The sequence below is a fragment of the Asterias rubens genome, chromosome 19, assembly GCF_902459465.1.
Source record: "Asterias rubens chromosome 19, eAstRub1.3, whole genome shotgun sequence".
Taxonomy (NCBI): Eukaryota; Metazoa; Echinodermata; class Asteroidea; order Forcipulatida; family Asteriidae; genus Asterias; species Asterias rubens.
Genome location: NC_047080.1, coordinates 8,966,847 through 8,983,282, shown reverse-complemented (window position 1 = coordinate 8,983,282; position 16,436 = coordinate 8,966,847). Strand labels below are relative to the sequence as shown.

At 38.0% G+C, this 16,436-nt stretch overlaps 1 protein-coding gene across 1 annotated transcript in view; it reads left to right on the top strand.

Moving 5' to 3' along the window:
• Nucleotides 1-6,930, top strand: part of LOC117303173 (complement C3-like) — a 44,001-nt gene extending 37,071 nt beyond the window's left edge. Inside the window, exons 34-40 of the mRNA XM_033787300.1 lie at nucleotides 29-103; nucleotides 704-806; nucleotides 1,317-1,415; nucleotides 2,469-2,552; nucleotides 3,607-3,690; nucleotides 4,897-5,038; nucleotides 6,161-6,930. Of these exons, the coding sequence (XP_033643191.1) occupies nucleotides 29-103; nucleotides 704-806; nucleotides 1,317-1,415; nucleotides 2,469-2,552; nucleotides 3,607-3,690; nucleotides 4,897-5,038; nucleotides 6,161-6,305 (732 nt within the window). The 3' untranslated portion in view covers nucleotides 6,306-6,930. The remainder of the gene's footprint in view (nucleotides 1-28; nucleotides 104-703; nucleotides 807-1,316; nucleotides 1,416-2,468; nucleotides 2,553-3,606; nucleotides 3,691-4,896; nucleotides 5,039-6,160) is intronic.
• Nucleotides 6,931-16,436: the final 9,506 nt, after the last annotated feature.

The window sequence follows — 16,436 nt, the reverse complement described above, 5'->3', positions numbered from 1 at the left end:
TTTGTGTTTTTATTGATTTTATTTTTAGGTTAAGAAAAACAGTGCCGGTAACATCCAACGATACGAAGTGACTGACCGGTCCGTAATCTTCTATCTTAACAGTGTAAGTAATGAACGATGTTAACTAACAAGCCTCAGAGGCACTGGACACTATTTGTAATTACTCAAAATAATTGTTAGCATAAAAACTTACTTGATAACAAGCAATGGAGAGCTGTTGATTGTATAAAACATTGTGAGAAACGGCTCCCTCTGAAGTGACAGTAATTATCCAGTATTTGAATTTGATTTTGAGACCTCAGAATTTGAGTTTGAGGACTCAAAATCAGGCATCTGAAAGCACACAACTTCGTGTGACAAGGGTGTTTTTTCTTCCATTATTATCTCGCAACTTCCACAACCAATTGAGTTCAAATTTTCACAGTTTTTTTATTTATTTTGTGCATATGTTGAGGTACACAAAGTGAGAAGACAGGTTTTGACAATTACCAAAAGTGTTCATTGCTTTAACAGCATATAGTTTGTCTCCTCTCAAAATTCATGATTCAGTGTTTACTTCTATCTACACACAATTCAGTCCTGTGCACAGCTTCTCCACCTTTCAAATGGTAGCTAGATCGCTCAACTTCGAATACTAGGGTTAACGGCGTATATTTTTTTCCTGCAGTGAATTTATGTTTCAGTGTTTTCTTCCGTCATACAGATCTCAGACACAATGGAGACGGTCACATTCAATGCCAAGCGTGTATTCAATGTTGGAAAAGCTCAGCCTGTTGCCATCCGTGTGTATGACTACTATAACCCTAGTAAGTTTCTGAACATAACCACTTTCTACTTCCACAAACTACTGTGACCGGTTTAATTGAAAGATTTGAATGTGGAAACATTCTCTAGATCTCTTGCCTCCGGGCTTTATTCATATAATCTGTCGGAGAAATAACATGAAGTTGTCAGATGTGTTTCTCCCGACATCAAAGTATAGAATGATCCCAATTGATAAATTTGAAAATAAAGCCACCGCTGGGGGCGCTTGAACCTGGTTTGAAGTGTGAATAAATGAATATATTAAGTCAACAAAGAAGCATAAAAAATACGTTTAACACACGTTTTTCTGCCCGTCACACTACTTATTGTCATTTGAACCTAATAAGTTTCTGAAAATAACTACTTTCTACTTCCACAAACTTCTTCATCCTGTTTTACTAAACTATAACCCTAAACGATAACCCCAGTAAATAATACAGGATTTCAATCCCCAAATAAGTACCTACTTAATGCAAGATTTACTATTATTCTCTAATCTTGTTTTGATGCAGCTGTTGAGTGTGTTAAGTTCACCCATCCCCAGGACCACAGTGGGGCATCGATCATGTTAAACACCCTGTGTGAGGGAGATGTGTGTGCTTGTGCAGCAGGTATGTGACATCAATCTACCTTGTATGTCAGGGCCATAGAGTTATATATAAGAACTAGAGGGCGCACTGGCCTATATACGCGCTCCGGCATGCGCGCAGGCGGCCATTTTCTAAGTTGACAAAACTGGCATCTCACAGCGTGTGTTTGTGCGGCCATTTTGTAAGTTGAACAAACAGCATCGCGTGAGCGTTCAATAAAAAAAAACTCAAACGTGTATTTCATATTCAACGCGGGTGCAGAATGACGCGCTTGTCATCTTGCAGTCCCGTGGCGTTTGTGCACGTAGCATCACTCGGCGCCCTCTAGTTCTTATATAAAACTCTATGGTCAGGGTCTAATTTTATAAACATAATATAGGGTGCGTTAAATTAGCTTCCCTGGGTCAACCCCGGTCTGCCCTTGGTACGTTCAAATAGCTTTATATGACGTCATTCAAGGGGCTCACCCAGGTCAGCCCCCAGTGCCCTGCTTGTGGAACGGGTCTTTGGGGCTGGCCCGAGGTGCATGACGTCACCACAAGAGGGCGAGTGTGATCGTTCGATAAGCTCTTGTCAGGGGCTCACCCAAGTGAGCACCACGGGGTCGACCCGGGAACTTTACCCAACGTGTAGAATACTTAGTTTGGCGCCGGTATCCTCATGGCGCTTGAGGAGAGAAAGACAAATTAGGACTGAGGATTGTGTGAGTATGCTTGTTTGAACAGGTGATAACTTAAGTTTGTCTTGAATGTTGTGATGGATGGAGATGATTTGACAGTCAGTGGGAGTTGGTTCCACACCCGCGCTGATGTTATAGAAAAAGACCTGTTGCCCAAAAGAGTGGAAGTCCTGGATGGGCTGATGAAGCATCATGAGCTCATTAGAACGCAGTCCGGTGTGTGCTTTTTGTAGGACTCCCGAAAGTACCGAGTATACAGTGCTGACACACATAGGTGTGGGTAAAAACCAAAATTAATATTCCTTATCCCCGATGCAAAGTTAACATGTAATATATGGTTTTGAATGTGTTTGTTTTTTACTTATCCCGTATTTCTTGATATCTCTTGCAAACAGGGCAATGTGCACAGAACGCCTACTCAAAAGAATCTGATTTTCAAGGTCTGAAAGCCAAGGCTTGTCAATCTGCAGAGCATTTCGGTGAGTAAACAATTAAAGAGGCAAAAGAACCCTGAAGAACATGAAGTGTCGTGGCCGAGCGGTTAAGAGCACCGAATTTAAACTCTGGTGTTTCTGATCAGCAGAGCGTGGGTTCGAATCCCCAGCCATGACACATGTGTCCTTAAGCAAGAAACTTAACCTTTGCTTCGTTTTTTGGATGGGACATTAAGCTGTTGGTCCCATGTGTTGTACATGTATGACGCACCAGTGCACTTTTCAAAAAGAGAAGGAGTTCGCCCCGGTGTTCCTGGCTGTGGCTACTGAATGCGCCGTAGCACCTTGTAAAACCTTATAAGGTGCTACATAATTGGGTATCAGACTTCATCACTGCATTAACCTATCATGAGGATTCATGTACAATAACTTTTGAAAAATTTGCGTCTTTTCACGTTAAAGGAACACGTTGCCTTGGATCGGTCGAGTTGGTCTTTGAAAAGCATTCTATAACCGTTTGTTATAAAATCGGTATGGTTTGAAAGATGTTGTAAAAGTAGAATACAATGATCTACACAAATATGCCACGAAATTGCGGGGTTTTCGTTTTACCTCGTCGACAAACACGGTCGGCCATTTATGGGAGTCAAAAATTTGACTCCCATAAATGGCCGACCGTGTTAGTTCGCGACGTAAAATGAAAACCGTGCAATTTTGAGTGATACTTGTGTGGATCATTATATTCTACTTTTAAAATATCTTCCTAACCATATGCATTTCATAACAAACGGTTTCAAACGCATATCATAGACCAACTCGTCCGATCCAAGGCAACGTGTTCCTTTAACATTTTCTAACACTTGGATTCGAGTTTACCAGACTCCGTGATGAGATTTGCCTTCGACAAAAAGTGATTTTAGGGAAAATAACTTGCAAACTTTTGCAACATTTTCTGCTTAAAGCAGCACTATGAAATTAGGCCACGAAGTAGTAAAAACTGATACATTGGGGAAACAAGTGGTGTGCTTGCGACATATTTTTGTACCAAGAGGGCGCTGGTCAAATCAACCGTTTTTCTTTTTTGAAATTTGTTTTTCAGCATATGAAGTGGAAGTGGTGTCGTTCAAGCAAAAGGGTAACTTCCAGTACTCTACAATGACTATTCTGGCTCCACTCAAAAACGGTAAGTTTTGAAGTTGTGAATTTCCTTACCACATAGTTCTTATCACTCTCCACTTTCAGCCCAAAAGAAACTTGTTATAGAGTTACTACAAATATAAATATGAATAGTAAACTTGCGGGTACAACCATGAGTAAAATCTCTTTTGAGGGAGTGGTGGCTCTGAAAAGAGCAGGTGTGGTCTCGACGTTTCGAACAGTATACTCTGCTCGTCTTCAGTCCTGAAGACTTTGAAATGTCGAGACCATACCGGGTTTTTTTTCAGAGCCACCACTCTGTATCCGCAAACCTACTATTTATATTTTTATTTGTAGCTACATGTCCTTCTATTCTTCACACCATGCATAGCTTCAAACATCGTTTAGAAATTTGTGTTTGCCTATAGAAGGTCATCATCAGTTGGTAGTCTGAATGAATTTTGTGAAATGTGTGCTATTTGGATCTCAGAAGCCACAGTCGCAAACAACACAAACAATATATTACATCATAGTGTATGTCCTACTTCAAACATAAACAACATGGCATCATGATTGCGTCACAGTTACCTGTTCTAGAGATGTTTTCAAATTCTTGGCAATAATTGACTTTGTCAGTTTCAATGGTGAACGCAATTGTTTAGCCCCCTCTTGTGATAATATTTGGCTAGCCGACCACTGTAATTATTAATCATTTTCAGGATTGGACTTGTTTAGCGCCCTGTGGTGGAGAGTTCATGTAATTATTATACATAGCTTGAGTTAATTATTAATGGTTATGTATATGTGAGAAATAAAAATTAATTTAAAGACACTGGACACCTTTGGTAATTGTCAAAGACCAGTCTTCTCACTTGGTGTATCCCAACATACATTGTGTAGGCACAAAATAACAAACCTGTGAAAATTTGAACTCAATTGGTCGTCGAAGTTGTGTGAGATAATAATTGAAGAAAAAAACATCCTTATCACACAAAGTTGTGTGCTTTTAGATGCTTGAGTTCAGGACCTCAAAATCTAAATCTGAGGTCTCAATATATTTTCAAATACTTTAGTGGAAATTACTTCTTTCTTGAAAACTACGTTACTTCAGAGGGAGCCTTTTCTCTTAATGTTTTATACTATTAACAGCTCTCCACTTCTTGTTACCAAGTAATTTTTTATGCTAACAATCCACTCGGGCTTGTGTGATAACTTATATTATCCATATGCTTGTACTTTCCTCTTCGCACAGGTCTTGATCACGTGACCAAAGGGGCAAATCGAACCTTCTGGAAGAGCAAGGCGTGCGGTAAACCTGAACTAAAGAAGAAGAGACACTACCTGGTGATCGGAGCTGGTGGATTGCCGATTAGAAACAACGTGGGCCAACCTAGGTTAGATATAATAAAAATAATATTTGGTTTCTAGATAGCGCTTCAAACACCATGTTTCAAAGCGCTTCCAACATTATTACCCTGATCACTGGGCCTTAAATCATCCCTGAAACCATCTCAGCTCCCTGGGGAGTATACAGCCTGTGCCACCAAATATGTAGTGCACTAAGCTAAATCAATCACAAGAACCATCTGTGCCCTCACAGGTACCCGTTTACCTCTGGGTGGAGAGAAGCAGTACCCACTGCTAAAACATAGGATTCAAACTGCCTCTAGCTACAATGTATTGGGCAATCTCGGTTGTCTAGTTGGTGTGGCACTGCTCTAGAATGGCAAAGGTCGTGGGTTCGAATCATACCCTAGAAATATGCCTGTGATATGTTTTCATTGAACTCGGTTAAAGGCAGTGGACACTATTGGTAAAAACTCAAACTATTTATCATCATAAAACCTTTCTTGATTATGAGTAATGGGGAGAGATGGATGGTATAAAACACTGTGAGAAACGGCTCCCTCTGAAGTATTGTAGTTTTCGAGAAAGAAGTAATTTTCCACGAATTTGATTTCGAGACCTCAAGTTTAGAATTTGAGGTCTTGTAATCAAGCATCAGAAAGCACACAACTTCGTATCACAAGGGTGTTTTTTTTTCTTTCATTATTATCTCGTAAATGCGACGACCGATTGAGCTCAAATTTTCACAGGTTTGTTATTTTATGCATATGTTGAGATACACCAACTGTGAAGACTAGTCTTTGACAATTACCAATAGTGTCCACTGTTTTTAAGTACTGAGTTTAAGGTGGTTAAGTGGTAACACACATTGGTGTGTTATGGGTAAAAAACCCTAATGAAAAAACACATTTATCAGAAAAGTTTATTACTTGATTTTTGGGGGTTGAACAAAGAATTGACTAGAGTGGGATTCGAACCAATGACCTCCGGATTAACGTGCCGGCGCTCTACCAACTGAGCTATCTAGCCTTATATTGGGGATCTCCCTATTTTGTCAATATCTTTGTTTATTACTTGTAATATTACAAACTTTCGATAATCCCATGTAAAGCAGTTCCACTCTCCATTTTTCACACACTTATTTATTTATTTATTTTTTTTTACCCCAGCTATAAATACATAATTGACGAGAGGATGTCCTTCTACGAGTGGCCGACCGGCAAAAAAGCCGAGAGCAGAAAATGGAAGGGTATTCGTGCAAAACTGGTCGCTCTGAAGGAAGACTTAATCACCGGGGATGGATGCTTAACTTAAACGTCTGTTTTAAATTCCTGTTCTTCATAACTGTGTACAAAAAGGATGGAGCCGACGGTACTTTAACTGCCATTACTGTTATTACCTTATAGACCTTAGTCACATTGTGGCCATCTTGATTTTACTCCATTCCTACTCATTGTAACCAAACTGAGGCTGGACGAAATAATAGTCTGGTGCCATGCACAAAGAATGTTAGCATTTGATACTGTTAAGGAAACAGGGTAACATGAGCAAGATGGTGACCACGTGATAAAGGTCTATTGACAAAACTAATCAACTGCGGTGTCTTTGTGCATAATCTGGGCACTGAAGACACCACAGCAATGACACGCGGTGCTCAATACTTGCGCGCCCAGATTGGTGTATAGCCAGAAGTGTATGAAAGACTTGCATGCCCTCCAACTGTCCCTAGCTGTAGAGGCTGTCCCTATTTTGGAGAATTCCAATGTCAAAAATAGTGATCGGACATTCCCTAACTCTGAAAATCTTGTAATATTAAAAGCAACCAAAAATGTGATGTGAGTTTGGTAATGAAACCGTCCTTCATAATAGACCTTTATCACGGTGCAGCCATCTTGAATTTTGCCCATTGATATCAATGTTACCAAACCGAGGCTGGAAGAACAAACTAGTCTGGTTCCTAATTGCAAGATGATTATTAGCATTGCATTATTGTTATTCGATACGAGGAACATGACCAAGATGAAGGCAGCATGATAATAACTAAATAACTAAATGGCCATGATCTTAATTTTCTGGATGTTACAAATGCCTGAATCCATCCAAATAGTTTGTGTCTTTGTGCGCTGACTCAGAAAGTCACTAGACACAGATCTGGCTAATGCCCCTATTTCTGACCTCGCCATGTTGGCACGTAATGGACACATGCCCTTTGCCATCTGTGCCATTCTCAAGCCAAATCTTGAACCCATATCCGTCCAACTACACGGTTTCTCGTACGACACACAAATGTCGAGCTAAGGGCAAATCCATAGATGTGACCAGTCCAATGGAAATACATTAGGTTAGAGTTACACACATAACGGTGAGTAGCTCTTTTGTTGCATATCAATGATTATTTAGGTTAATTCTTTTGATTTTTCTGAAGATAAGCGTGCTTTTGTATTGTACCATGTATACACTAGTATTTTTGTTTTAATATTATCTTTTAAAGTAATTGGTTATTACTCAATTATGGGAAAATATCTGTATGGCATGGTTTAATTCATTAAATGCACTGGACACTATTGGTGATTATTCAAAATACCTGTTAGCATCAAAACTTACCTGGTATGGAGAAATGGAGAGCTGTTGATAGTATCAAACATAGTGTTTGAGATAGAGGTAATTTCTCACACAAATGATAAAAGATTTCAGGCTTGCAGCCTTTTATTAGGCATCTGAAAGCACACAAAATATGCAACAAGAGTGTTTTTTTCTTCCATTATTCTTGCAACTTCGATGACCAATTGACCCCAAAGGCTTGTTTTTTATGCATATTTTTGGATACACCAAGTGAGACTACTGGTCTTTGACAATTACCAAAGGTGTCCAGTGCCTTTAAGTGCTTGTTAACTTGTCTTTTATATTTGTATGTAGTGTACAAGTAATATTTTTTACATTTTACCAAATACCAGCAGGACTATAAAAGGCCATGTCACACCAGGAAATTTACAGGCAACCAGTTCCAGGCAATCTCCATTAAGAAATTTCATTAATTTGTCAGGTTTCTTGACATTTTCTTGGGGACAGTGAGTAACAGCTACATGAAGAAGAATATCTCTTGAGCTGGCAAATGTTCCTTTTGCATGCAGTGCAATTGGTTGCGCCCAAGTTGCCTTCGAAAATTGCCCTGTGTGACAAAGCCTTTGCAAATCGTTCATTAAACAAATTCAAAATTGGCAGATTTATAAGAAACAAGATTTCAAGAATTAGTTATTAAAAATTTAGCAGAACTTTAAGTGACAAAATCTAACGGTTTACCTGGTAAATTATGTTTGTATCTGCTTAGAGGCAATTTGTGCGCACTTTTGTTTCTAGCATGAATCATTGAAAATCAGCAGAACTAAAAGAATCGGCAGTACTGTAAGAGAACTCATAATTTGACCTGGTAAATTCTTATAACCGATTGATGTTTTTTGTCATGATTTTGCATGAGTTCATGTCAGGCTTATTAATTTTATCGCAGCAAGCATTATAAGTAATGGCGACTTGTGGAGACTCAAAAGCTTATTCCAAAAATGTTTTTACAGTACAGCTGCCACTCAAGCCCTTTTTCTGATTTTCTGTTTCAGTTAAAGGCAATGGACACTATTGGCTCAAAATAGTTGTTAGCATAAAACCTTACTTGGTGACGAGTAGTGGGGAGCTGCTGATAGTATAAAACTATGTGAGAAACGGCTTCTTCTGAAGTAACTTAGTGTTCGAGAAAGAAGTAATTTTCCACTAAAATATTTTAATTTGATTTCGAGACCTCAGAATTAGATTTTGCGGTCCCGAAATCAAGCATCTGAAAGCACACAACTTCGTGTGACAAGGGTGTTTTTTCTTTCATTATTATCTCGCAACTTCAACAACCAATTAAGCCCAAATTTTTACAGGTAGTTATTTTATGCATGTGTTGAAATACACCAAGTGAGAAGACTGGTCTTGGCATATACCAATAGTGTCCAGTGTTTTTAAGCTCAGTCCCACCATTTGAAAAGGAGTTGAGGTGATTTCAGACAAATTTAGGGTTACTTTGAAAGGCCTACCTGGCTTTAAAGTGCACATAAAACATACACATTCATTTTGGTTTTTATTGGAATGAGATCAATTGGTTTTGTTGTGTGTGTGTGTTTTGTTTTCTAACATGTATGTTTCTTTATATGTATGTTTAACATTTATAAATAAACGCATTATTCATTTTGTATCCATAAATGCATCAGTCCATTTTTATTTTGCAAAGGAAGCCATCGATTGTAGAAACTGATGAAAAAGCCATTTGCGAGTTCGATTTGAATAATGTCTGGTACAATGACTTGCTTAGTCACAATGTACTGCTTACATTTGATTTCCTCAGACTATAACTAGACAGTTGCTATGTCAATGGTTCACAATAGCCGTGTACAATTTTTCAGGTAAAATTTGATAAGTATAATAAGTACACAAGGCTACACTATAGCCATGTACGATTGTTCAGGTAAAATTTGATAAGTAGGGGGCCTACACAAGTTAGTCCCTGTTCACCTTTTCATGCAAAATTTGATAAGTACACTAGTACACCTTTTCAGGCAAAAGTTGATAAGTACACAACGCTATAGCCTTGTTCACTTTTTCAGGTAAAATTTGACAAGTACACACAAATTTGATGAATTTGGTGAATGCTGGATTTACCCCGCGGATTTTTTTTTTCAGTTTGGGGCTCAAATTGGGGCTCAAATTCGTTCTGGGGAAAAGTTTCCGTATGGTGCCACCACTTTTTCATTCGATAACAAATAATATAGTATCTAATTTACCTCAATGAGATATCACTTTTTGTAAAAATTAGTGAAAAAGTGGTGGCGCGATACGGAAAGTTATCCCGTTTTTTACTTATTCAATGTTTGTCCCTTTCGACTGACCCGTTTTGGTTTTTGGAATATTAGGACAACATTTTATGAAAATACTGGACTTTCCCCTCGTGATTGTCCACCAAAATTTGATAAACGCTGGACTTACCTCATGTGATTTTTTTCAATATTACTTTAAGAAATTAAATCAAAATCTCTGCTCACCTTTATCAGCTGTAGTAAAGTAGTTGTAATTATAAACATTCACCCTGGAACCCACTTCCCCAAGACCAGTGATCTTGACCCACCACGCCTGCTGCTGGTGATATATAACCGAAATGCTTAAGAGCAGAGACCAGTCCTACTTTTTAATCGTTTTCTCGAGATTATTTAGGCAGTTTTTTTTTACTCAAACACTGTTTCCGCGAATTACACACTCCAACCTCCTATTCCGTCCATTTTGGCGTGTTTAATTTTGTGTTGTATTATTAATATTATTCTTTAGGTATTTATTATTCGTTGGTATTTTCAATTGGCGCCGCAGCTAGTCCAAGCACGTATTGGACTGGGAGCTACGGGACCCGGGTTCAACTCCCGCGTGTAAGTTTTTCTTTTTTGCTTGGACGCAGTGAGTGAGTTATTTAAGTAGTATAAAAATCATCTCCAATCACCAACGGGCACTGTGGCGACACAGTGCACTGGATAGTTCAATTGCGTGCTATCCAGAGCTGGTACACCGGTTCGAATCCCGCCCGTACCAAGAGGGACATGACTTTTACTGCTTGCACCAGTAATGGATTGGGGTCCGTCATGTCTATCCCCAAATTAGGTGTGGATGAAGATATTCCGTGTGGGAGAGTAAAGGAGGGACCGGGACTGCAAGTCCCTTAAGGGTTCTAATGGGTGATCACCACGCTGGTTTCGATCAGACTTTGAGTCCCCTGAATGCCTGGTCGTCACTCTGACTAACTCTTTGCACAAATTTACTTTAACTTCATTTAAGTTTAACAACTATATAGGCCTACCAACAATATTTATAACCAATTTGAGCCACAAACTGAAAACAAAATTTGACAAGTTCACAAGGCCTTGCAGACCTTTTCAAGCGAAATTATTGATAAGTTCAAAAGACTATTATTGATAAGTTCACAAAGCTATAGCCTTGTAGACTTTTTCAAGCAATAATTAACAAGTTCAAAAGGCTATAGCCTTGTAGACTTTTTCAAGCAAAAATTGACAAGTTCACTTGTAGACTTTTTCAAGCAAAAATTGACAAGTTCACAAGGCTATAGCCTTATGAATGTTTCGGCAAAATTTGAAAAGTTCACAAGGCTATATAGCCTTATGACTTTTTCGGCAAAATTTGAAAAGTTCACATAAGCCTTGTGACTTTTTCGGCAAAATTTGAAAAGCTCACAAGGCTATAGCCTTATGAATGTTTCGGCAAAATTTGAAAAGTTCACAAGGCCTTGTGACGATTTCGGCAAAATTTGAAAAGTCACAAGGCTATAGCATTGTGACTTTTTTCTGACTTTTTCGGCAAAATTTGAAAAGTTCGCAAGGCTATAGCCTTATGACTTTTTCGGCAAAATTTGAAAAGTTCACAAGGCCATAGCCTTATGACTTTTTCAGCAAAATTTGAATGTTTCGGCAAAATTTGAAAAGTTCACAAGGCTATAGCCTTATGAATGTTTCGGCAAAATTTGAAAAGTTCACAAGGCCATAGCCTTATGACTTTTTCGGCAAAATTTGAAAAGTTCGCAAGGCTATAGCCTTATGAATGTTTCGGCAAAATTTGAAAAGTTCACAAGGCCATAGCCTTATGACTTTTTCAGCAAAATTTGAATGTTTCGGCAAAATTTGAAAAGTTCACAAGGCTTATGAATGTTTCGGCAAAATTTGAAAAGTTCACATGACTTTTTAGGCAAAATTTGAAAAGTTCACAAGACTATAGCCTTATGACTTTTTCGGCAAAATTTGAAAAGTTCACAAGGCTATAGCCTTATGAATGTTTCGGCAAAATTTGAAAAGTTCACAAGGCCATAGCCTTATGACTTTTTCGGCAAAATTTGCAAAGTTCACAAGGCCATAGCCTTATGAATGTTTCGGCAAAATTTGAAAAGTTCACAAGGCCATAGCCTTATGACTTTTTCAGCAAAATTTGAATGTTTCGGCAAAATTTGAAAAGTTCACAAGGCTTATGAATGTTTCGGCAAAATTTGAAAAGTTCACATGATTTTTTAGGCAAAATTTGAAAAGTTCACAAGACTATAGCCTTATGACTTTTTCGGCAAAATTTGAAAAGTTCACAAGGCTATAGCCTTATGAATGTTTCGGCAAAATTTGAAAAGTTCACAAGGCCATAGCCTTATGACTTTTTCGGCAAAATTTGAAAAGTTCACAAGGCCATAGCCTTATGAATGTTTCGGCAAAATTTGAAAAGTTCACAAGGCCATAGCCTTATGACTTTTTCAGCAAAATTTGAATGTTTCGGCAAAATTTGAAAAGTTCACAAGGCTATAGCCTTATGACTTTTTCGGCAAAATTTGAAAAGTTCGCAAGGCTATAGCCTTATGAATGTTTCGGCAAAATTTGAAAAGTTCACAAGGCCATAGCCTGATGACTTTTTCAGCAAAATTTGAATGTTTCGGCAAAATTTGAAAAGTTCACAAGGCTATATAGCCTTATGACTTTTTCGGCAAAATTTGAAAAGTTCACAAGGCTATAGCCTTGTGACTTTTTCGGCAAAATTTGAAAAGTTCGCAAGGCTATAGCCTTATGAATGTTTCGGCAAAATTTGAAAAGTTCACAAGGCCATAGCCTTATGACTTTTTCAGCAAAATTTGAATGTTTCGGCAAAATTTGAAAAGTTCACAAGGCTATAGCCTTATGACTTTTTCGGCAAAATTTGAAAAGTTCACAAGGCTATAGCCTTATGAATGTTTCGGCAAAATTTGAAAAGTTCACAAGGCCATAGCCTTATGACTTTTTCAGCAAAATTTGAATGTTTCGGCAAAATTTGAAAAGTTCACAAGGCTTATGAATGTTTCGGCAAAATTTGAAAAGTTCACATGACTTTTTAGGCAAAATTTGAAAAGTTCACAAGGCTATAGCCTTGTGACTTTTTCGGTAAAATTTGAAAAGTTCACAAGGCTATAACCTTATGATTTTTTAGGCAAAATTTGAAAAGTTCACAAGACTATAGCCTTATGACTTTTTCGGCAAAATTTGAAAAGTTCGCAAGGCTATAGCCTTATGAATGTTTCGGCAAAATTTGAAAAGTTCACAAGGCCATAGCCTTATGACTTTTTCAGCAAAATTTGAATGTTTCGGCAAAATTTGAAAAGTTCACAAGGCTATAGCCTTGTGACTTTTTCGGCAAAATTTGAAAAGTTCGCAAGGCCATAGCCTTATGACTTTTTCAGCAAAATTTGAATGTTTCGGCAAAATTTGAAAAGTTCACAAGGCTATAGCCTTATGACTTTTTCGGCAAAATTTGAAAAGTTCACAAGGCTATAGCCTTATGAATGTTTCGGCAAAATTTGAAAAGTTCACAAGGCCATAGCCTTGTGACTTTTTCGGCAAAATTTGAAAAGTTCGCAAGGCTATAGCCTTATGACTTTTTCGGCAAAATTTGAAAAGTTCACAAGGCCATAGCCTTATGACTTTTTCGGCAAAATTTGAAAAGTTCGCAAGGCTATAGCCTTATGACTTTTTCGGCAAAATTTGAAAAGTTCGCAAGGCCATAGCCTTATGACTTTTTCAGCAAAATTTGAATGTTTCGGCAAAATTTGAAAAGTTCACAAGGCTTATGAATGTTTCGGCAAAATTTGAAAAGTTCACATGACTTTTTAGGCAAAATTTGAAAAGTTCACAAGGCTATAGCCTTGTGACTTTTTCGGCAAAATTTGAAAAGTTCACAAGGCTATAACCTTATGATTTTTTAGGCAAAATTTGAAAAGTTCACAAGACTATAGCCTTATGACTTTTTCGGCAAAATTTGAAAAGTTCACAAGGCTATAGCCTTATGAATGTTTCGGCAAAATTTGAAAAGTTCACAAGGCCATAGCCTTGTGACTTTTTCGGCATAATTTGAAAAGTTCGCAAGGCCATAGCCTTATGACTTTTTCGGCAAAATTTGAAAAGTTCACAAGGCTTATGAATGTTTCGGCAAAATTTGAAAAGTTCACAAGGCTATAGCCTTGTGACTGTTTCGGCATAATTTGAAAAGTCCACAAGGCTTATGAATGTTTCGGCAAAATTTGAAAAGTTCGCAAGGCTATTATAAGCCTTATGACTTTTTCGGCAAAATTTGAAAAGTTCACAAGGCTATATGACAAGCCTTATGACAAGGCTATATGACAAGCCTTATGACTATAGCCTTGTGAACTTGTCTAATTTTGCTTGAAAAAAGCTAGAAGGTTAATAGTCTTGTGAACTTGTCAGTTTTTGTTTTAATAAATCTTCAAGGCTTATAGTCTTGTGAACTTATCAATAATTTCGCTTGAAAAAGTCAGTTTGTGGCTCAAATTGGTTATAAATATTGTTGGTAGGCCTATATAGTTGTTAAACTTAAATGAAGTTAAAGTAAATTTGTGCAAAGAGTTAGTCAGAGTGACGACCAGGCATTCAGGGGACTCAAAGTCTGATCGAAACCAGCGTGGTGATCACCCATTAGAACCCTTAAGGGACTTGCAGTCCCGGTCCCTCCTTTACTCTCCCACACGGAATATCTTCATCCACACCTAATTTGGGGATAGACATGACGGACCCCAATCCATTACTGGTGCAAGCAGTAAAAGTCATGTCCCTCTTGGTACGGGCGGGATTCGAACCGGTGTACCAGCTCTGGATAGCACGCAATTGAACTATCCAGTGCACTGTGTCACCACAGTGCCCGTTGGTGATTGGAGATGATTTTTATACTACTTAAGTAATTCACTCACTGCGTCCAAGCAAAAAAGAAAAACACACACGCGGGAATTGAACCCGGAACCCGTAGCTTCCAGTCCAATACGTTCGTTGGCTAGCTGCGGCGCCAGTTAGAAATATCAACGAACAATAAATATCTAAAGAATTAGTTTAATAATACAACGCAAAATTTAACACGCCAAAATGGACGGAATAGGAGGTTGGAGTGTGTAATTCGCGGAAACAGTGTTTGAGTAAAAAAAAACTGCCTAAATAATCTCGAGAAAACGATTAAAAAGTAGGACTGGTCTCTGCTCTTAAGCATTTCGGTTATATATCACCAGCAGCAGGCGTGGTGGGTCAAGATCACTGGTCTTGGGGAAGTGGGTTCCAGGGTGAATGTTTATAATTACAACTACTTTACTACAGCTGATAAAGGTGAGTAGAGATTTTGGTTTAATTTCTTAAAGTAAAATTGACAAAAATCACATGAGGTGACTCCATCGGTTATCAAATTTTGGGGGACAATCACGAGGGGAAAGTCCAGTATTTTAATAAAATGTTACCCTAATATTCCAAAAATCAAAAAGTGAACAAGGCTTGTCACATAGGCTACGGTGCCCTTCACAATTTTCCGAGGAGTAATACATTGGTATATGCATCAGATTGGTCCTGTTAGAAATAAAGACGAGGTTCAAAGTGAAAACGCATGAACAAATTTGATTAAACAGCTGGACTTGCTTGCCCCTTGTCGTTTGTTTTTTTCATTTTTTGACCCAAATTTGATAAAACAGCTAGACTTACTCCTTTTCGTTTGTTTTATACTTTTGATCATGCATTGATAAAACGGCTGGACTTCTCGTCGAAGTTGCGAGATAATAAGGGGAAAAAACACCCTTGTCAAACAAAGTTGTGTGCTTTCAGATGCTTGATTTCGGGACCTCAAATCTAATTCGTGGAAAATTACTTCTTTCTCAAAAACTATGTTACTTCAGAGGGAGCCGTTTCTCATAATGTTTCATCAACAGCTCTCTAATGCTCATTACCAATTTAGTTTATATGCTAACAATTATTTTGAGTTATTACCAATGTCCACAGCCTTTAAGTGGAACTTGTACCTTTGGTTTGTGGAACCGCTATTGCATATTCCTCCATAACAATGTAAACTGCTCACAAAAAGTTAGGAAACTTTTTTTAATCAAGTATATATTTGTAATTATTTATTACTCTCTTTGTATATGTTATATATCAATCCAAAGCTGAAGTGTTCCTCTTTAAAATGATACCACATTTACAATGATTACACGTTGCTGAGTTAGGCTACATGAATGACGACGAGGCAAACTCATAGGTCAAATATGCCAAAATTACCGTTATCTGTGATAAACAGTCAATAAGTATGATCAATAATCAAACCGGTCAAGCTTCAGAACCATGAATGGTTTACACAAAGATTTGCACCAGTGAGATGAGCACACCATGGGCAATAATAACCCCCATCTCTTGACAAGCAGCTGGTTTGACTATTCGCAAGACTCGGTTAGCAACGACTCCAGGAGGCAGGTCATGAAGGTAAGTGAAGGTTTGCGTTTTGTTATTCTTTAACCTATCAATTCCACATCAATCATTTTGTATAGTTTAAATGTGCCTAATATGTTAATGTATGCTGACCCGCTGACCAAAGTCG